Source organism: Pan troglodytes, chromosome 6, assembly GCF_028858775.2.
Source record: "Pan troglodytes isolate AG18354 chromosome 6, NHGRI_mPanTro3-v2.0_pri, whole genome shotgun sequence".
Taxonomy (NCBI): domain Eukaryota; kingdom Metazoa; phylum Chordata; class Mammalia; order Primates; family Hominidae; genus Pan; species Pan troglodytes.
This window is the reverse complement of record NC_072404.2, coordinates 147,857,614-147,879,908: the sequence shown is the minus strand read 5'-3', so window position 1 is coordinate 147,879,908 and position 22,295 is coordinate 147,857,614. Positions and strand designations below refer to the sequence as shown.

The 22,295-nt window shown below is 48.5% G+C and overlaps 1 protein-coding gene across 2 annotated transcripts in view; it reads left to right on the top strand.

The window, feature by feature from the left end:
• The window catches only part of PLXNA4 (plexin A4), a 451,572-nt gene that overhangs the window by 71,401 nt on the left and 357,876 nt on the right, over positions 1–22,295 (top strand). For both annotated transcript variants that reach the window (XM_024358047.3, XM_024358046.3), the window contains exon 3: positions 14,636–14,818. In XM_024358047.3, the coding sequence (XP_024213815.3) occupies positions 14,636–14,818 (183 nt within the window). The remainder of the gene's footprint in view (positions 1–14,635; positions 14,819–22,295) is intronic.

The following is a 22,295-nucleotide window of genomic DNA, read 5'->3' as shown; positions in this document are numbered from 1 at the left end:
TTGGCCAGGAGTGGCCTCCTCATGGGAATGTGTTGCTGTGGACATAAACGAACCTGTCACAAATGTACATTCCTGAGTGGGCACCAGGTGTGGAGGCTAGGGAAGCATCTGGGGCTTTCTGGTGTCAGTGGAGGGTGGGAGCAGCAGCTTCCGCCTTCACCCTCTGAGCCATGCTTTACCCCTGTCCTGGCTTTCTCCAGCCTGGGTGGAAAGAGGTCTCCCAGAACAAGTGGGTTAGTATCTGAAAGTAACTCTGAGGATCTCATGAGGACATGGGTATGAGGGGGGGTCCTAGAGGGTCTGTCAGGGCCCCAATTGTCTTGGGACTCAGGGGACTAGAGGTCAAGCTGAGACTGATTTGCTAATGAGCACTCATGTGGGGAATGGCAGTGATTTCATTTCTCAGTTTCTGTGGCTTATCACTGGTGCATCTCTATCCCCAGCCCCTTTTGAAGGCTGCCATCCAGGCTCCCTGAGGCCCCCTGTCTGCAGAGCATGTGACAGACAGTAAGGCTGGGGAGCCCACACCTGTGGCCTCTGTCATGTGCCAGGACCTTATGCAGGAGAAGGTGATGGCTCTCTGTCCTTCTTTGGGGGGGACCTGACACTCCTGACTTGGAGTGGGCAGCTGGCTGGAGAAGATGCTGGGTTTGACCAAGCACCTGGCATCCCAGAATTCCCCAGGCATAGGGTTATCTATACCTTCTCTCCTTTCTTCACCTTCCTGGGGCAACCTCATCCAACACTAACGAACTAGCACCTCTTAATAAACTAATGAATGGCGAAACATATATGGAGCCCTAGGAAAGGGCCTGGCAATGCACTCCCTCCTGGTGGATACCAAGCATTGTGGAATGGCATCTGTCTCCAGGAGCCCACACAGTGGAGGAGAGAGATGCACACCAGCAGGTCATTATGGCCCGGGTGATGGGAACAATGGCTGTGGTCATGGGAGTGACTGTCATTCACTCCACTTCAGTCTTCCCTGACTTTGGAACTGATTGAGCCATGGGTATGGGAGTCAGATAGTCTCGGCCATAGTACTGATTAGGCGATGTGGAGAAAGGTGGCATGCAGAAGGTGCAGAAATCAGCTTCTCAATCTCCCTGTCAAGCCTTGACCTGAGTGTCCTTCAACTAGAAAATTTGGGTCCTTGGAGCAGAAACTATTATCCAGCATCACCAACTCACACCTGTCAAACCCCAGTAGTGGGAGCAGAGGGCAGAGACCTCCCAGCTGTCTGGAAATAACACACTGGAGTTTGCATGGTACCTGACGGTTAACAAGGGCTTTCTCACAACTTTTCTTCTCCCAACAATACTGTAGGATAATGGAAGGGCAGGCATCCTCTGCAGTTGAGGGAATGGAGGAACAGAAAACTCAAGTGTTTCACTCAAGGTCATGTAATTAGTAAACTGAAGGCTGTTCTGTATCCTAATTCTCAGCTTGGTGCTCTTCCCGTGGTGTTTCACAAGAGTGTGCTAGCAGTGTCTGGGGTGGGCAGTTCTTGGTGCAGGGACTGCCTGATATTGTAGGGCGTTTGTGATCCGGGGCCCTACAGTGCTGAGCACCAGTGGAAGTTCCCAGCCACTACAAGACTAGAAAACCTCTCACATTTCCAGAAGCCTCTCGTTGAGAACCATTGCTAGACCCAGCTCCCACCTGACTCTGGAGTTTACCCACCAGCCCTGTGTAGTCCCACAAGGGCCACACAGGCACAGGAGATGGAGCTGTTCCTTTTTAACCCAAAGCTCCCCTTCCTGCCCTGCTGTGTGCATGACTGGGTGGCGATGGAGGTCCCCTTCCACGTGCCGTTCCTTTGACTCACTGGTTTCCTAGGCATGGCAGTCCTGAGCAGGAGACAGGGTCACCCCCTTGGACTTGGGCTGGCCTCACATTCCAGTCTGGGTGGTTACTCAGGTTGGTCTGGCGCCTGAGATCCTGAAACTCCACGAAAGTGAGCATCCGGAATGGCCAGGCAGGCATCCCAGGCTCTGGGGCCTGGCTTCTGCAGGTCTTCTTGGGGTGTTTTCTTTTCCCTGTCAGCAGGAAGCACAGGGCTCAGACTCGATGGGGTTGTATCCTGTTGTTTATGGCGTTAGACAAGGCTTGCTTTTTCTGCTCAGCTCTTGTCCTCTCTAGACCTGGAACTCCTCCTCTTCCCCGCACCATCCTTCCTCTCTCATCTCCACTACACTTGCCATAGACACCATGGCCCATGCCACACTCATGTCCCAATAAATGCACACATCGAAAATCTAACACATTGGTCTGAGTGCCCATCTCTCATGGCCCATGACCCTGTACTCCAGATTTCTTATTTAGCACTGGGTGCCTGACCTATCACAGCCCCAATCTTTATAGAATCAAGTCTTCCCACTCTCTCGGAGATGGCACCTGTCTCAGGTATTTAGGTGAAAGGCCCGCCCACCTCCCTCTTTTTGGCCAGCAGGGTTTGCAGTGAAAGTCCCATCCCAGACTAGTGTGCATGGTGCTTTGTGTGACAGGTAGCTGAGCCCTGGGCGATGTGTTGGGTTTGGCAGGAGCAAAGTTGAGGCTGGCTTCCTAGGCTGGATGTACTCTCCCAGGATGCCCACCCTGGAGGCCATCGGGTCAGCAGGGAGTGAGGCGGGACCCAGGAGTCACACAGGCTGAATTTTAACGCAGACTGCTGCCAGGAGAGCTTAGCACAAAGTCAGGTTTGAGGATGTGTGCTCTCACAATACTGAGACATGGACTGCACGTCATGAGCCCGAGCACAGTGGCGTACACACCCATAGCACACCCACGTGCACACACCCATTCTTTCTGTCCTTGATGTCTGTCCTCCTCGTTGCTGTCTGTTGCTTTCTCTGTTTCTCTCCTCTTGCTCACTCACTCACACTCTTGGTGCACGGTCCTCTCTTAGCCTTTCTCTGTCTCCCTATTTCTGTGACTTGTTCTCCCTCACCCCCACACACTCTGCTCAGCAGCAAGTACAATGAGATTTCTCTCTCTCACACACACACGCCTCATGCAGTGTGAGATAGCCCTGCCAAAATGGGAAGCCAGACCTCTTGTTCAATGGGCACATAGACCAGCCCTACTTAACAATCCAGATCTGGACTTCTGGGCCTTCCCTTCAATTCCTTTCGTCCTCACAGGGTGGCGTCTTGGCCGGGTTACTGGTCTAGGAGTCAGGATCTTTGGGTCTCAGCCAGTCCCAGCTTGTGAGATATCACTGGGCAAGCAGTTTCCCTTTTGCTTTGAATCACACATTTTATCTTCAAGAAGGAGATGATAAAAAAGTATCCTTTTAATAAAGAGTCCGGAAGCTCCTAAGGAAAGAGAAATATACAGATGTTAATAATGATAGACACACAGCCCCTTATATTCATAGGACACTCAAACATCTTCATAGCCTCATCCTGTGTCTCCTCCTTTAGTTATAATAACCACCCAAGGGGACAGAAAGGGGCGTAATAATATTGCAGTGATTTCATGCTTAGAATTTTTTTTTCTTCACCAATACCTGCTTTTGGGAGATTTTGGGCTGTGCTTAATGCAGGTGTGATGTTTGGTATCTCAGGCCCTAGGATGTGCTCCAGCTGCCTTTATTATTATTATTTCCCCTTCCCCTTCCCCTCCTTCTTCTTCTCCTTCTCCTTCTCCTTCTTCTTTTGAGACAGTGTTTCACTCTTGTTGCCCAGGGTGGAGTGCAATGGCGCGATCTTGGCTCACTGCAACCCATACTTCCCGGATTCAAGCGATTCTCCTGCCTCAGCCTCCTGAGTAGCTGGGATTACAGGCATGCGCCACCACGACCAGCTAATTTTTGTATTTTTAGTACAGACAGGGTTTCATCATGCTGGCCAAGCTGGTTTCAAACTCCTGACAGGTGATCCACCCACCTCGGCCTCCCTCCAATTGCCTTCCTTTCTATATAGCACAGGTTATGAATGATATGCATTTGGGTGACAAGACACGTTTTGGGCCAGTGCTTGCTGCTGTTACCTTCACATGTCCCTTAGTTTTTGTAAGGTATAAGGGAAGGACTGCACATCACCACATCAGGCTTGTTTCTTTTATCAAGAAAGTCAGTGGAGAGAAGGAGAAAGAGACAACTGAGAGAGCTCTTCTCCATCTGGCCTCTCAATTTACATGTTTTCCCTAGCGTGTGTGGCCCTATGGGCAGGAAACGGGGTCAGTGGGAGAGAAGCAGCCCACTCCCTTCCCTGGTCTCTGTGCCATTACTGTGTCTCCGTCAGTGTTCCAAAATATAATGGGATTTGTTCGGCTGATTTATCCCACACGCAAGCAACATTACCCAGACCCACACCCAGACCCGAGGAGCAAGAGAGGAAGATACATTGCCGTGAGAGTGGGGCTAATAAAATTTATTTCCACTAATGAGGGAATGACCTACCCCATAACTCAGCCTGGGGAGCAGGGCCACTGCTTCCCAGCACCCACCAGAAAACACACAAACTTAATCATCATGGTATTTCTCACTTCAATGACAGCCCTTGTGGCTGCTGAGTCTGCCTGCCATAGACTCCGGGAGGGACAGTGGGATTTGGGATTGATGGACTGGTGGCATGGGATTTATCTGCCCCTGACAGGTAGCCACTGGGGTTCTCTGGAGCTAAAGTACAAAAGGAGAGAGGTGGCACCCCAGTAGGTTTTGGTTGTTACCATTCGCAATGCTGAGAAACTTCCCTGGGATTTCCCATGGGTCTGGTGTTGGTTGCTAAACCAGCCCCCAGGGATAATGCCATCTGCAGAATTTCAATTCTCTTGGTAGGCTGGCCTAGAGCTCTGGCCTGTCCAGACTATTCCCAGGGCATGGCCCTGTCTGCTTCTCAGAGGGAGGAACACGAGGCTCTTGGCAGCTAAGCTAATGAGGAGAAGGTCATGGGTTCAACCCCTAGGATTCTGAGCTGAAGCTTGTCTTTGGCTGCTATGCTCAGCAACCCCTAGAAGGGGTGCACTGCTAAAGCTCGCTATTGGTTACCGCCTGGCCTGCAGAATGTGTGCTTGGCTTAATGCCCTTCTCCAGGGAAAACTGCTCAATTTAGTGACATTAGTTCCCTATTAGAAGGATAGCTTGTTTTCATGATGAGTGAAAGACCACTTAGATATCTGGTGGGCTTGGGCCACAGATGGTCCCAAAACACACATAGAAACTTCAAAATGAGTATTAAAAGAAGTGTTGCTTTTAGCAAATGGCTTTCATCATTCCATAGGTAGTTAAATGCATTCATTTAATGAATATTTGCATCAAAATCCCCAGCCCCACCTCCTAAAACACAATGACTTTCTATCCTGTTTTCTGGTCTGCTCTCCTCCTTTTTGAGATGCCCAGAAGCAAAGCTCTTGGTTCTTGAGAACTGGGGCCATATGATAGTCCCCACTTATCCTTGGGAGATGCTTTCCAAGTCCCCCAGTGGATGCCTGAAACCACAGATAGTCCCAAACCCCATATATACCTTGTTTTTTCCCATGCATACTGTCATGGTTTGGCTATGTCCCCATCCAGATCTCATCTTGAAGTCCCACATGTTGTGGGAGGGACCTGGTGGGAGGTAATTGAATCATGGGGGCAGGACTTTCCTGTGCTGTTTTCGTGATAGTGAATAAGTCTTATGAGATCTGAGGATATTATAAGGGGGTGTTTCCCTGCACACACTCTCTCTTTTTGCCTGCTGCCATCCATGTAAGACCTGTCTTCCTCCTCCTTGCCTTCTGCCATGATTGTGAGGCCTCCCCAGCCACGTGGAAATGTAAGTCCATCAAACTTTTTCTTCCAAGTCTCCAGTATGTCTTTATCAGCAAATGGACTAATATACATACATACCTATAATAAACTTTAATTTATCAGTTAGGCACAGTAAAAGATTAACAGTAATAATAATCATAAAATAGAACAGTTATGACAATATACTATAATAAAAATTATGTGAACATTGTCTCCTCTGTCTCTCAAAAATCCCTTATTGTGCTCTACTCTTCTATTTTTGGGCAGTGGTTGATCTGAAGCTGCGGTAACTGAAACCATGGAAAGTGAAGCCAAGGATCAGGGGAACTACTATAATTTGTTGGGTTGTTTTTCCAACCCCAATACACTTTTCTCTAAGCCCCTGCAATGATGTGTTTGTCTAACTGGGTTGTTGTGACTGTGGCTTGCTGGCTCTCCCTCTTTCTCTTACACATTCATTTTCCCTACAATCTCATTGAAAAAGACACCCGAAAGAATCATTCTGAGATGAAGCATTAGTAACTGAGTGTATGAGCCCTCACTCCAGCACTGTTTCCATGGCCTGTGCTCACAACCAGGGTGCAGGGGTCAACTTTCACCTATTATAGGACTTCTCTGGCTTGCTTTCAAGAGACTTCAATCTCATAGGGCCAGCGTGGGTCCTGTGTCTGAATGTCACGTGTCTGAAGGCAGACCTTCTGGGGAGGGCTAGGAGTCATAAAAGAGAAAGTTTAGGCATTACAGGAAAGCAATCAGAGGATTGGATAGTCAGGTCTTTTTGATTTCTTCTTTGTTACAGAATCATCACTCAAGCACATGGAAATATCTTATAGAATAATAGGCTTTCTGAGGAGCTAAACCTAAGCCTACTAGAGACTCCCAGAGATATTTCTACCTCCCTGTGGACACTCTCCACTTACCTCTACCCCTGAGGAGGTATTGTGGAGTAAACACGACGTCATCTCAAGGGGTGGATGCATTTTGTGTATTTATGAACACCTTAGGGGTCAGCCGTCATATTTGAGGTATGGTTCCCAATAAGTGGGTGATCATTATCTCCCTGTACTGCAGAGCTTTACAACTGGAGCCTGCATTTAGACATGAGCTATTACAGTTTATCTGATCAATATCTCCCTTTAAAAAGAAATCCCACATGTGTAATTCACTGATTCCCCATTTCCAGTGGAGGTGTGCTATGGTCAGCAACCAGGATATGTGTATGTGTGTGTGTGTGTGTGTGTGTGTGCGTGCGTGCACAAGTGTGCATAAGTGTAATTAATGGGAAGAAATTTAGGGCTGCTCAACATGAAGAATATAAAGACCTTTTCTTTTCTGTATCAATAGGCAGCTCATGGGCTTCCCTTCCCTTTTTCTCCTAACTTGAATTTCTTTTCAAAACGTCATTTCTCACTTTCCTTTGGGATGCACAGACCCAGGAAAGGAAGAAGCCCAGCTTAAGTGAGTGGTCAGGGGCCTCCTTGGGAGGGGAGAGTTGGTTGCTTCCAGTTTCTGGAGAAGGCAGAGCACTCATCCCTGGTGCTGGGAAAGGGATTGGACACATAGTCTCTTCCCCAGCAGTCCCCTGCCTTCCTCTGATCCTGGAATAGATTGTCTTTGGGACCACCCTCTAACAACCCCAGAGGAAACCCGTGCTTAAGATCAGTTTTTTAGCCAGGTGTGGTAGCTCATGCCTATAATATCAGCATTTTGGGAGGCCAAGGTGGACGGATCACAAGGGCAGGAATTCAAGACCAGCCTGGCCAACATAGTGAAACCCCGTCTCTACTAAAAATAAAAAAATTAGCTGGGTGTCGTGGCAGGTGCCTGTAATCCCAGCTACTCAAGAGGCTGAGGCAGGAGAATTGCTTGAACCTGGCGGGTGGAGGTTGCAGTGAGCCAAGATTGTGCCACTGCATTCCACCCTGGTAACAGAACAGGACTCCATCTAAAAAAAAAATCAGGCTTTTTTGTTTTGTTTTGTTTTGTTTTTTCTGTCACCAGGAATTTGGGGTTTTGGTACCTATTTTCTCAGCAACTTGATAGGTAACTAGGGGAGGTACCTCACTCTCCAGGCCCCAGTGGCCCCTTCTGTAAAATGGGGCTGTTGGATTTTATGATCCTGAGTTATTTTCCGCATCTGAAATATGATGTGTGAAAGAGGGGCAGAATACTGTTTCATAAGCCAGAGAACTTGGACGTGAGCCCAGACTTCGCCTCTTCCTCAAAGTCATGCCTGCTCCCCAAGGCAGTTGGTGGTCCATTCTCTGGACTCCCCCAGGCACATAACTGAAGCAGGGCCCAGATGGCTTTGTCTAGTCATGGCCCAGGTCTGTCCATCCCCACACTGGGAAAGAGGCAGTTCTTTGGGGCAGGAACTGAGACTTTTTCATCTTTATATTCTTAGGGGCTCACCTAGTGCTTGGGGCTTAGTAGGTTTTTCATAAATGCTCTTAAGCAAATTAGTAAGTGAGGAAAAGTAAATAGCATTGTCTTCATCTAGTGCCTATTTCCCTTGCTGAATGCAGGGAGTTCCAATAGCCCAAGGAACCAAAGGTTTGGTGGGAAAAGGTTGGTCTAAAGATCCAGTTGGCCCCACCATGGGTGAGCTTGGGAAAATCTGATGTCTTCTTACCCTATGCAACGGACAGGAGTGGGGACTTCCCAGCTGTGGAGGAGTATGAGGCTAGATGATACTTTTCCATTCAGGAAGGGCAGGAGAGCTGGTTTTCTCCCAGATGGGAGAAATCCTCTCTCTCCTGGACCACAGGAGTTGCCCACAGAGCAATGGGAAGACCAGATCTGATTTTGTCTTCCATCCTGGGGCTCAGATGGCTGCTGCTGCCCCAGAGCAGCAGGGCAGGTACATAGGTGGCTGGAGGAGTTGGCTGCATGGCACATCCCTGCTGGTCACCTGGTCTGCCTCTTCAGGATCAGCTTAGGATGTTTGTAAACAGTGGATGCCTGCAGTAAGAGGGCAGCCTGTGGCTATGGAAGAGACTGTGTCCCAGAGCTAAGCTAATTGGCCCACAGGGGGATGGACCTGCTGACCTTCACCTCATTAGCACTGCATTTGGGCCATTGAGCTCTGGCTTGGTTCTGACCTTTCTGTAATAAGGACTCAATGTGAGGTTTCTGCAAAGGTGGGGCAAGCCAGGGTCGGGGCTAAAACAGCTTTGCTTGGCAGAGGAGGTGCAATCAGGACTCACACCAGGGGCTGTGCAGGCTGGGGTCAGGGGAGGATTTGGGGATCAGGGGCCCACCCCGCCTCATCACCTGCTGCCTTCAAGATGGATTGATGTGGCTGCCAGAGTGGGTGATAGTTGGTTCCTTAAGAGTGTGTCATTGAGGCCTAGGGTTGGGGGTGATGTCTAGAGTTCTTGGGGAGATCCCCCCACTGTTCCCCAGGTCTACCTCCTCCTCCAGCCCTTCCCAGGGAGTCTCCACAGAGACTATCAGACACTTCTGGGGTCCTTGGGCAGTGGCTTTGCAGCTCTGCCCCCGAGCCTGGGGGACTGCTGGAGGAAGGACTCCGTCTGCATTTAAAATCCCCTTTTCATGGAGATGATAGAGCTTTTCAGAGTGCCAATCTCTCTGCAGAGTGGGAGCAATTTCCCTGTAATTGGTAAAGTAACCGTAACTGCTCTGTCATTTGTATGTGGCGACACGTAATTGCACGGTAACCTTTGCTGCGGTGCACGAGGGAAGCGCAATAAGCTATTAGATTGTAATTCGGAGTGTCAGCTCCAGCTCCCCACACCACCTCCACCACCACCACACTGCGTGGCAGGCCCCTGGGGAGGCTGCTGTGAGGGCTCTCTGCATCCAGGTCCAGCTCAGGGTCCTGCTCCTGAGTGGGGATGCTAGGCACATGCTGTGTTCTGTAGTGCCCTCAGCTAGGAAGGGCCCTCCATGGTGATCCAGGCCAGTGCTTCTCAAACCTTAGCAAGAGGGGGTTGGAATCACCTGGAGAGGTGTGAAGATGAAGATATCTGAGCCCCCACCCAAGACTTTTTAATCCAATATGTCTGGGGTGGAGCTCAAGAATTTGCATTTCTAATGAATAGTGCTCAGTCTCCTGGATCTGAGACCATTCCCCTGCTCCTTCAGTCAGCTTTGTGACCAAATGTCTATCTGATTCTGGAAGATATTTGGGAAGAACTACCTTTGCTATTTCATCTTCACAACATTAGCCCCTTTAATTTTGATGATACCTCTGAGATAGATACCATGAATTTCCTCAAAGATGCTGAGAACCGCAGAGGTCATCTGACCCATCTAATGACAACAAACAACAAGAGTGAACACTCCCATAGAACTAAGTGCCAAACATTGTTCTATATGTTTTAAATTATTTAATCCTCACCACAGTACAACAAAGTATGTACTATTGTAATAATCCCCATTCTACAGGTAACAAATTAAGGCACAGGGAGGTTAAGTGACTTTCTCAAGGTCACACAGGATTAAGTGGCAGAGTTGGGATTCAAACCTAAGCACTTTGGTTCTGGTTCAGTACTGTTAGCCACTGTGAAGCTCAGGCTTTTATTTATCTATCTGTCCAACGAACCATCCATCCATCCATCCATCCATCCATCCATCCATCCACCCACCCATCCACCCATCCACCCATCCATCCATCCATCCATCCATACATCCATCCATCCATCCATCCACCTATCCATCCATCCATCTATCCATCCATTGTATTAGCCTATTATAAGCCAGGCACTAAGCTAGGGGTACAAAGATGCATAAAACGTGGCCCCTGTCCTTGAGCTCATAGTCCTTGGAGCACAGTGGATCAGCCATCTTAATTTGTACCCCATGTGTTCTATGAGGACATTTGAGCCAGTGAAAAAAGATCCAGAGTCCTCTGGATAGGGACCCAGAGAGTGTGGCCCTCTCAGGGCTTCTAGGTCTGTCCACAGGGTTGTCCAAATGGGCTCCATATAAATTCTCATTTAATGGGTGCTTATTTCCTTTCCTTGTGAGAGTAGAGTTGCTCTCTAATAAACAAGGGTTATCATAACCATGGCCAAACATTTTGTGTATTTGTGGAGTGACAGGAGGCCAGCCCCAGGCCTAGGGCATGGCTGGGCTCCTGATAATAGCAGAGTCCAGACCTGGCTCCTCTGGCTGTGGCTCTAATCTCACTGTTAATGGGGCCCAGGGGAAGGCTCAGCCAGGGCTGGAGCAAACATTCTCTTCCCCCATCACTCAGGTGCTCAGGAAGCCACATCAACCCTCACCTGTTGAAGGCTTTCACCAATTAGCCTCACCTTCCCGGGCCCAGGCAGCCCTGGCATCTGTTCTCTACATGTCCACCTCCCAGGTCTACAGGCCCTGGGGGACCCTCCCTCCCCCTGCTTCAGGTACTGTAATTAGCTGGTGGTTTCAGCTCAGACCCAGCAATGCATACTGTGTTTGCAGTGCATGCTGTGGTCAAGAGGCATGCTAGGGCCACACCCTGCAGCCATTCTACCCCTGTTCCAGGCAGGATTTCTATACACAAAAAATCAACACGAAATATCTTACATTGAAGTGCTTCCCAGCTCACCAGGTGCCATCGCTCCAATAAGCTTACCCGCTCTATAGCCAAGGAAAGTCAGGTTACAGAACAGTAGGAGCAAGTTGTGCAATTGGGAAGCAGCTGAGCTGCCATTTGAACCCAAGTCCTGTGATTTTTCCACTGTTTCAATCTTAAAAATCCCTCCCCCATCACCCCAGATTCAAGGAAACAAAGAGCAGGGCCACCTCCTGCCACAGCTGGGGGACCTCAGCAATCATGAAGACCTGGACGGTGCTTGGTCAAAGGACTCAATGGCACCTTTATCACTTGGGGCCCCATTCAGAGAGAGAGAAGCCAAGCCACGGGGAAACTTAGGGAGAAATCTGTCATTGTCCCAGATCTTGCCTGGGCTTCTTGCAGCAAGAGGTTCTGCAGAGGAAGAGAGTCACAGGTCCCTGACTTTCTGGTTAGTGAATGACGTAACCAGCCAAATGTATACTCTCTTTTTGTACGTGGCTGTTGATGTTCTTCTGTCGTGCCCAGCCAAGGGGAAGAATCGTATTCAGTAATCCTGACCACTCAGAAATGCAATTTTGGGAGCTGAGAGGCCTGAAGCCTCCTCAGGCTAATGAGGCCTATGTTTGTGGCAGAGGTGGTGGGGAACTGTGAAACATGGACTCCCTTTCTCCCTGCCTCAGTGTCCCCACCCTGTGCAGTGTGAACAATCATTCAGCCACATCTACTCAGAAAATGGATCATAATGGGTGATGTACAGAGTTTGCGACGCCAGAGGTCCCTGCAGCACAGTTTAGGCCTGAGAAATTTGGGGATGCGAACTCCTTGTGAACCAGAAGCAGGAACATTCAAGGGCCACGAGGACCCCTAGCACCCCAGGCTGCCCTTGGAAGGCCTGGCAGGTTGCCGTGGTCATATCCAGCAGGCACAGGGCATCTTCTCCCCTTTGCCTGGATTTGTCCTTCCTTTCTTCTACTCCTCCCTTTAACCCTCTGCCTCCTGTCTCCTTCCCCATCTCCTTATTTAGGGAAAAATGGCAAAGATCAGACTAAATCTTGAACACTCCCTTGTAAATTTGACTCCTATAATTTTTTGTTTGTTTTTTTAGTAGAGACAGTGTTGGTCTCGAACTCCTGACCTCAGATGATCTGCCTGCCTCTGGCGGGATTACAGGCATGAGCCACCATGCCTGGCCAATAATTTTTCTTTTTTTTTTTTTTTAAGGGAAGGGGAGAGAGCTGTGTTTGGCCTGGGCTGGTGGACCAGGCCACGCAAGAGAGGCCAGAGGCTATCAAAGGCCTGGAGTGGACGTCTGCTCTACACGTGGCCTGCTCAGGCTTGCCCACGCTCTCCCCGTTTTCGCTCTGACTGTCCCTACTCTGTAGGAAGAAGGGGAGCCATCAGAGAGGCTTCAGATGCTGAGCAGGTCACCTTCTCTGGAGGGACAGTGCCTGCCCGCACCTCTTCTGGGAGGGAGTGGAGGAGCCTGCTGGGGCCAGGTGAACGCCTGTGGCCTGGTTTCACACACTCCCTGGCAAGAGCCTGCCTGCTGTTCTCCAGATGCCCTTTCCTTTGGCTGGATTGAAGCCTTTAAAAAAGTGACACCTTGTATTTTATTTCACCCCTTTCTCTGCAAAGTCCAAAGACGTTTACAGGCACGAGTGCAATAGGCTTTATGGTAGCCCATCAGAGCGGGGATTGTTTCCGTCATCTTTATAGAGCAGAAAATAAAAGCACAGGAAAACGGAGTAACTCTTCTGAGACCACATAGCCCTTCCAAGACATGGTGGAAAATTCACCCCAGAGGGGTGTGTGTGTGAGACCCAAGCTGCTTGTGGGGAGTGCCGAGGGCTTTTCACCAGCTACTACCAGGGTCTTCACCACTCCCCAGCACCCCAGAGCCCAGCTGAGACCCTCTGTTTCAAGGGGGACCTGATGGCCTGGTATAAAAAAGAGAGATTCCACTGGAAATACAGTGGGGGAACTGGCCCCAAAGCTTCCTGACTTCCGAAATTATACTTCCTGGAGTCAGGAGCAATCAAGTCAGGGTCAGTATCTCACAGGATATCTGGAGAATATTCTCTTTAAGGAACACTAGTAGGTGTTGCAGTCAAAATGGTTTAGCAGCTGGGTGCAAGGGCTCACACCCGTAATGCTAGCACTTCGGGAGGCTGAGGGTGGTGGTTGCTTGAGCTCAGGGGTTTGAGACCAGCCTGGGTAACATGATGAAATACTGTCTCTACAAAAAATACAAAAATTTAGCCAGGCATGGTGGCACATGCTTGTGGTCCCAGCTACTTGGGAGGCTGAGGTTGGAGGATCGCTTGAGCCTGGTAAGTCAAGGCTGCAGTGAGCCATTATCATGTCACTGCACTCCAGCCTGGGTGACAGAGTGAGACCCTGTCTCAAAAGAAAAAAAAAAAAAGAAGAAGAAAAGGTTCAGTGAATAAAATGTTTAGGAGAGGCTGAGATAAGGTTAAACATACTTTTTCTTAAAAATACTTTTCAGACCTTTCATGTAACTAATCGTTATGAATCTCTTAGATGGTGTTAAAAGGCTTCCTAGAAATTTGCCTGCAGAGCCCTTTTATGTAGAGCATATCGGGGACCTGGGTTTCCATGGATGGCACTTTGGGAAGTGCTGGTGTAGGCATGGCAGGGCCAGGGCTGCCCTTCTTCACAATGCTCTAAAAGACACAGGGAGCCTGAGGTCGGAGCTCATAAAGCACCAGCTGTGGCACATTGAGTTGAATCAGCACATTCCTTCCCCCATTGCTCCTTTCCCCAGCTGATTGCCTGCACATGCCTCTGTTGTGATAGTGCTACTTACATGCTAATGTTTTCAGTTCCCTAGTCTACACTTTTGAGTCCTCATGTGTGTGTCTGCTCCAGATATGGAGACCACATCCCTCTTCTGTATAGATATGAAGACCACATTCCTCTTTGTGTATAGATACGGAGACCACATCCCTCTTGTGCCTGAGCAGAGCGGCCTGGAGCCCCTGCTCATCTGGGCTGACCCAGGGCTTTTCCACGTGAGGCTTTTCCACGTGAGGATGATGATGATAATAATGATGGACAAAGCTCCCAAGATGGCGCTGGGAGGGGTTGGATGAGGGGCAGAGACACACAGATTATGGGGAAAGGAGACCTGCGGATCTGTGTTTTCTGCCATGTCCCTGCACCTGCCCACTCAGGTGACTCTTCACAGGTCACCCAGTTTCTCTGGAGTGACGTTTTTCATGTAAAAAAGAGGGATTGTTACCAGATGATTCATCTCTAAGGATTCTTCTACCTCCATGGTTTCCTGACTTAATATCTCTGCCAATTTCCTTGATGCTCCCTTCTAATTTTTCTCTTTTTAAAATTTGCAGCTCTTAACCATTGACGATAACTTCTGTGGCCTGGACATGAATGCTCCCCTGGGAGTGTCCGACATGGTGCGTGGAATTCCCGTCTTCACGGAGGACAGGGACCGCATGACGTCTGTCATCGCATATGTCTACAAGAACCACTCTCTGGCCTTTGTGGGCACCAAAAGTGGCAAGCTGAAGAAGGTAGGAATGAGGTGCAGTACTTTTGGTTACTGTGAAGACGGTCTGTCCCTCCTGGGCTGGATGTTATCTTACGTCTTTTTGCTAACTTGGGCGTGTGGGCAGGTGATACAGATTTGAGCTAAGGAGATACGCTGCTGTTGAGGTCATGATGATCATCTTGTCCTTTCTCTGCCTCTGTGCTGAGGTTGTGGGGTGAGTGTGTGGATTCACCTCCTCCCTAGAGCTGGTGTGCACATGAGAGGTGTCAGACCAGCCTTGCAGTATTGTTCTAAATGGTGTATGCTGTGTTCAATTTGGGCTTGTGCCCTTAAGGCAAAGGCTTTATTAGGTCTGAGCAATTGGGGAAGGTGGGCAGGGGGAAGGGACATGCCTGTTCCCCTTGCTCCAGCCCTTCTGGCTGCTGCATCATCTGGAATGCATTCAGGGAACAGATGGAGGAAAGTGCAGACCTATTAAAGTTGCAAAAGGGCCCAGAGCCAAGTTGTGGGCTGAGAAAACCACGGGTGCAATGGGAACATGAAAATTGCTCTGGTGAGGTCAGATGGTATGATCTGGGGACCTGACCTTTCCCCTGCATCTTCCGGAAGCTGGCAGGTTCTGGGGTCCTGGGCGATCTTGGCTCATCAGCTGTGTTGGGAGCAGTCATCTGCCCAGGGATGTTTTGTGTTCAGGCTTCTCATCTCATGAGTTGGAACTGGCCCTATAGTGCATGCCCTTCTTGATTGGGTTAAAAGTCCTTCTAAGGTGGTAGGCAGGAGGTCCTGTTTCCTGTTGGCCAATAATTGCATTTTAGTCCTTTCCCAGGAAATATTGATGATTCCATGTGGAGCTCTTGCTTGCTTTATTTTGGCTTCTCTTGGGGTTCTCTGGACATTGTGTGATTCAGATTGAGTAAAGATTGAGACTAAGCCTTAATCCCTCCATTTCCCTTTGCTGTATTTCTGGCTGCTAGCTCTGGATGGTCAAGAGGAAATGTTCTGGGCATATTTAGAGGACTATGCCTATTTTACCATCCAACAATGTAACAGCCCAGCAATCATTTCTGTTGGCATCTCTGCGGACAGGTGGTGTGTCTGGAATGGGAGCACGTGGAGGACAAGAGGCGGGCACCCCAGAGTGTGTTTGTGACTTGGGAACTTGTGTGTGGAGTAATTCTATGGGTAATGACTGGGAAAGAAAACAATGAGCACTGGGAAACACCATGGTACTCTGCAAGAATGGTGTCCATGATGTACCACACAGCAGGTGCTGCCCAGGAGGAAGTAACCGCCTAATTTGAGTGGACCGCCTTCAGTGTCACAACTAAAAAACAGCAAAATCATTGTGTACACATTTTTAAGAATTGTATTTCATAATTCCCTGCAAAGAATTCTATTTCATACCTCCGTTCTGTGAAGAAAATGGTAAGCGCAATGGAATCTTTCCTTGCTGCCTCAGACTCCTCGTGATTTTTGTTCACATATTGAACTGAGTTTTGTGGATGCCCAGGGAAGACGCTGTGAGACATGGGCATGTTATCCCCACACAGCTCCTGTGTCTGGTTTTTGCCGCCTTCCTGGGTCTTCCTCTCATGCACTTGGCCACTCATCACTTCCAGTTGCTGCCAGGAATCCTGGTTGACTTCAGCACCTTTCCTCCTCCCTCATTCTGCAGCTTCCAGCTTTGGTGAGCTAGGAAACCAGACAGCCAAACTCTGAAATTGTGTCTGACAAGTGTCAGTCCACACTGAGGAGAGAAGTACATGAGCTTTTGGGCAGGTGAATCAGATGGCTCGATTCTTCAGTAGGATTTGGCAAATTTGGTCTGCTGGAAAAGTGAATTCTAAATACCGGGGGCATTACTGTGTACAATTCATGCACTGAGACCTGCTTCACCTGCTGCAATGGGTGAATGAGCACCATTAAGAGTAAATAAGTCAGCAAGCAGTATGGGGGATGCTTTAACTCTTTTCTCCAGTGAGCTCAATCTCAGTGCAATGTAGAAGTAACTTCCTGCCTTGCCCTAAAAAAGTCTTACCCACTGAATTTCCTACCAGCTGCCAGAGGACCATTTACTAGCTGGCAGGATGGAGTAGACCCTGGATGAGGATTTGTGTCTGTGTGTGTGTGTGTGTGTGTGTGTGTGTGTGTGTATGTGTGTGATTGTCTGAGCTGGTTGGGCAGTGAATGTTATCAATGAAATGAACATTGAGAGTTCAGTGCACATAACAAAACAGTTATTTTCTCTTGGAAAAAGGAAGGTGTTTCCTGACCATGGCTGCATTGTAAACCCAAGATAGTCAACTTGCATTTTTGTGCTGTTGGTCCAAGGGTGGGTTGAGGCATTTGGTGACTGGTACTCTCTTGCCTGTGGAAGCCTGTCCAAATCTGTTCCCCGACAGGGAGGTCAAGTGCAGCACCATGAGTTTGGGATCAGGACACCCCCAGGAGCCTGGGCCAGCAAGGCGCTCAGAGACAACCCTCCTGAGGCAGGTAAGGACAGAGTCCAGCAGTCGGTCAGGCAGGCAGTGACAGGCGACACAGGCAATACCCCACCAAGAGGCTGGGGCTTCATAAACCGCGGCCGGCATTCCCATCTTTTACTTTGGTAGGTTGATATAAGAACAGTTCTGTTTCAGCCACCTGGGATATTCTATCTAATTTCCAGAGCAGTGGTGGGGCTGGTGAGGCATAAACATTTGAAAGGTAAGAGCGCAAGGGTCAGTTGGGGGGAATGAGCCTTCGGTCCTCCCGGGGAAAGCCAGGCCACTGGGGCGGCCAAACTTTCTGCTCTGCAGGCTTGGAGTGGCAGCCTTTTAATGGTTTTGCTCAAGCCCGGCTCCCGTGCCTGCAGACTCAGCACAGCTGGCCCAGGGGAACAGTCTGAGTTGGGAAAGGAAGGCTGGGCTGCCGAGTCTGTTGTTTGAAATAATAAAAAGCAAAAGTGGCCCATTTATTTATTTTTTTCTTGAACAATAGAATTCCCCACCCCCACTCACTCACTAAGCACCACTCCCCTTTCCTTGCAATAATTCTGACTTGCTTTTCCCAGAGGTTATCAGGACCACAGTCACCTTTTGGGCAGAGGCCCAGCCATGACAAGTTGTGGAGCTGCAGGAGGATTTTGCTGGAAGTTTTGCAAGTGACTGAGGCCAGGGCGTGAGAATAATGGAAATCATACTGTAGCCATAATTACAGAGTTGGTTTCTCTGAGCCCTGTAATAATCTCATGTGTGTATCAAGGACCTTTCAGAGTTCTTTACGGTATGACAAGAGACTGGAAATGGGGGTAGGTGGGCAGGAGAGAGCTTGGGGGGATGCTAAGAGTAAGGGTGTTTGCTGTGGGTTTCAGGGGTCCAGGAGCTAGACCGAGCTATCCGTGGGCTGCTCTCAAAATTACTTTTTATTTTGCTTGAAAGGCATGAGTCCCAATCATTTGCAACCTTGTCTTTGACGACCGTAATTTCACTCCTTTAGTGCACACGTCACATGAAGCGGGGGGAAAGGAGGTGAGGAAAGTGCCAATTTAGATGTCTTTGATGTTTTCTGATGTGTGTGTGTTGCGGATGGTATTGGCAGCCTCTTCCTGTGGTGAGCTTTAAGGGTATGTGTGTTAAGAAATATGACCTATAAATACTACAGTCATAAGCAGGTGTCTAGGAACTTAGCAATAACCTACAGACTGTTAACATTTCCACTATAGGTAAAAATCGTAAGGCAAATGCCATCTTGACTGGCTTTAGGGCCAAGCAAACCTAAATCTTTGGCTTGAGTTGGGACAATCAGCTCAGTGTTGTCTCAGAAGCATGAGATTTCTTTGCTCGAATATTTCTGCTGGAATCTTTTCCCTCTCTTGCTTTCTCTGCCTCTTGCTTTCCTTTCACTAAGCGATCATTTTTATGGCTACTGTTCAGTGGTGAATTACTGCCTGACATTAGTGGGAGAGACTAATGTTCATTGTGAACCAAAACATCATAAACTTCCACTTGAGGTGTGATTGCTCCTCTCGCTGGTGATTGCATCTTCCCTGGATGTTTTTGCTAGGTTAAACTGTTCACACCTAAGGGGGTGGAGCGCTGTATGGATGTTGGTTAAGCGGAACTCTGGCTGGCCCTGCTATTAGCCTGTTGCGGGACATGCATCCATGTGTCTGTGCACAGACTAATCCATACCAGCCTCTCTGAATAGGTACTGGGTGCACATTCCCATGAAGAGGCAATAGGAGTATATAGTACAAAAACCATTCTTATTGGGAATTGTCATGTAGATTAATTTAATCTTCCTAATTTTTTTTTCTCAAGCCTGTTTTAAAATTAATTTGCTTTTGTTCCCTAGTCCTTCGGCACAGGTCCACAAGGGGGAATCACCCAGGAGTGGATTGGAGTGGAGGGAGACCCACCTGGGGCGAACATTGCTTCTCAGGAACAGATGCTGTGTGTGTATCTTCAGTGCTCAAGTCACAAAGCAATATCAGATCAGAGAGTCCAGCCTCTGCTTTGTTGCTTCCTAAATGTACCTGGGAATTCTTCCTAAAATTACTCTGGAAATTTGAATCCACTTTAACTAAAAATAAATATTCATAGCACAGAAAGCCCTGCAGATGGATGGAAGTGTCAGGAAATCAAATGGAGATACAATGTTGGAACACCAAATAGACTAGGAACATGTGGTGGCAGAGGGCATATGTATTTGATACAGGGTTCGGTCAGGTAGTTCTGTTGTGCTATATGTTTCTCCAGCCCAAGCTGCCATGGGTTCATGTGTGATTGATCACAAGCACAAAGGGAAAGAAATGCAGAAGCATCAGGGCTGACCGATTTCCATGACAGGAAAAGACCCTCTATTTGCTATATTGTGTCTGCATTTTCCATCCCTGGTTTTGCAAATATTAAACCTGCATAGACCTTACCCTGTGGGTTGTGTGAAGGGGAGGCTGAGGTTGAAGGGCTCCAGGCAGAAGATCCCACAGGTGTGCCAGCGTGCCACCCTCCCTCCTCTGATTTCACGTTCAACCACAGACAGACGGCATTCTGTCGTTAGTCTTTCCAGCCTGGGAATTCTAAGACTGGCCCTTCAGACTGATCTTGCCTCAGACCAATGTATCCACTTCTCATGGGCCTTCCTCCCACCTTGTTTCAATCTCTTCTGCTATGTTTTAAGCTTTCTTCCCAAGTTTTACTCAGTTGACTAAAAGAGCAACTAAGCTGGTTGATATCCTCTTGGACATATTTTATATTCTTGAACACTATTAAGCCCTCACTCAATCACCCTTTTGATGTAAGTGTGGCCACACTGGCCCTCTTTTCTTATCTTTTTCCATTTCTCACTATTCTGCCCTTGGGCCCACCCACCTTCCCTGCACATCCCTGGGGGATCTCAAGTGGTCCCTCCGTGCTGACCTGAATAAACCCGGGGAGGTGTTCTCATCGTGAAATTTCTACTGCAGCCAATAGCTAGGCATTGTTGCATTCTCCTGCTGGCTTCCTCCTGAAACACACATTGAAATCCCAGCAAAGAGTTTCTCAGGAACACTTGTCATTCTGTTTTCCAAGTTATCATTGCTAGTGCACATGATTTAAAGAGATAGTCTTAAATGAGCTTTGCCAATTCAAGATTTATTGATACGTGTGCCACTTTTTTGAATCATATGTGTGTATATATACACACATTGGTATAGAAAGATCCTGATCATAAATTAAAATGCAAACACATTAAAATTGAAGAAAGTGCTGCACAAACACCCCAAATCATAGAGCGCATTCAGTCAGCTGATACACAAATGTCAGATGCACTAGAGGAATTTATCCAGTGACACATGCAATTGAAGTAAAATATTGTGCTTTACAAGAACATATCATTAAAATGAAAACTAGCAGCATATTAGGAGTCTGGCCATGTAACCAAGACAACAAAGATGGGAAAGGATGAAAGACATGATGTACAGAGGAAGAGGGAGGAGGCAGAGGCAAGAAGAGGGAATGAGCCCCCAACCATAAGTGGTCCTTTTACTGCTGGGCTCACACCTGCTAGACTCTGGATAGGAGAATAGAATCTTGATGTTAATACCAGTGAAGACTCCTAGTGAGGGTAGAGCCAGGGGAGGTCTTTGTTACTGGCAATTGCTATGATTTCCTCAGCCACTCTGATGGGGAAGGCAGTGGCAGTTGGACCAATTCACAGCCCATGAGTTGATGTTCTGATTGGGGGTCTGCTGAGAGTCCATACTTGTTCTTAGGGAACTTCCTGGGAATGTATCCACTGGGCTTGCTTATTGATGATGTCATGGTGCTGCTTTTCCCAGCAGTTCTGGCTTCTCATAGGAGCATCCATGGTGACTTTTTAAAAGAGGTCTCTCGGCCGGGCGCGGTGGCTCACCCCTGTAATCCCAGCACTTTGGGAGGCTGAGGAACACAGATCATGAGGTCAGGAGTTCAAGACCAGCATGACCAATGTGGTAAAACCCTGTCTCTACTAAAAATACAAAAATTAGCTGGGCATGATGGTGCACACCTGTAATCCCAGCTACTCAGGACGCTGAGGCAGGAGAATCTCTTGAACCCAGGAGGCGGAGGTTGCAGTGAGCTGAGATCGCACCATTGCACTCCAGCCTGGGCAATAGAGTGAGACTCCATCTCAAAAAAAAAAAAAAAAGTTTCTCGAAGCTCCCACACTCACTCCATACCTTCTCTCCTGGCCCAGGAGACACAGGTGTATTAGTTATCGATTGCCGTGAACTACTCCAGAACTTAGAGGCTTTGAACAACACTTATTATCATACATACAGTTTCTGTGGTTCTGGAATCTGGGCATGGCTCAGCTGGGTCCTCTGGCTTAGGGTCATGGTATTGGCTAGGGCTGCAGTCATCCCACTGCTAAAGACCAGAATGGGGAAGAGTCTACCTCCAATGTCACTCTCGGGTTTGTTGGCAAGCCTCAGGTCCTCACTTGAGAGATCCCTACATTGCCATGTGGGCCCCTCTATGAGGCCATGTGCACAACAAGGAGTGCAGCAGCAAGCTTCTCTAGAACGATGTCTGAGAGATGGGGGCGAGAAAGAGGCTGAGCAAGGTGCAAGCCATTGTCTTTTTGAAACCTGGTTTCAGAAGTGACACCCCATCCCCTTTGCTGTATTCTGTCTTAGAAGCCAGCTACTGGGACCAGCTCACACTCCAGGAAGGGACTCTGTAAGTCATGAATACCCAGAGGTGGGGATCACTGGGGGCTATGTTGGAGGCTGCCTTCTACATGAGGGCTTTGTTTCTCAGCCATTGAGGGGACTTGAACCCATACTTTCAAACTTCAAGTTCATTTTTAGTAGTGTGGAAAAGGACACAGCCTTCCTCAGGAACACCAGTGGCCCAGGCACTGAATCCTGTCTTTTGGCTTGTGGCTTTGATTGTGCAAACACAATAGAGAATCCAGAGGATAAACAGGAGGCTGTGAAGCAGTCGCCACACCCACAGGACTAGGGGTGAGGAAACTTCCTCAACAAGGAGGCC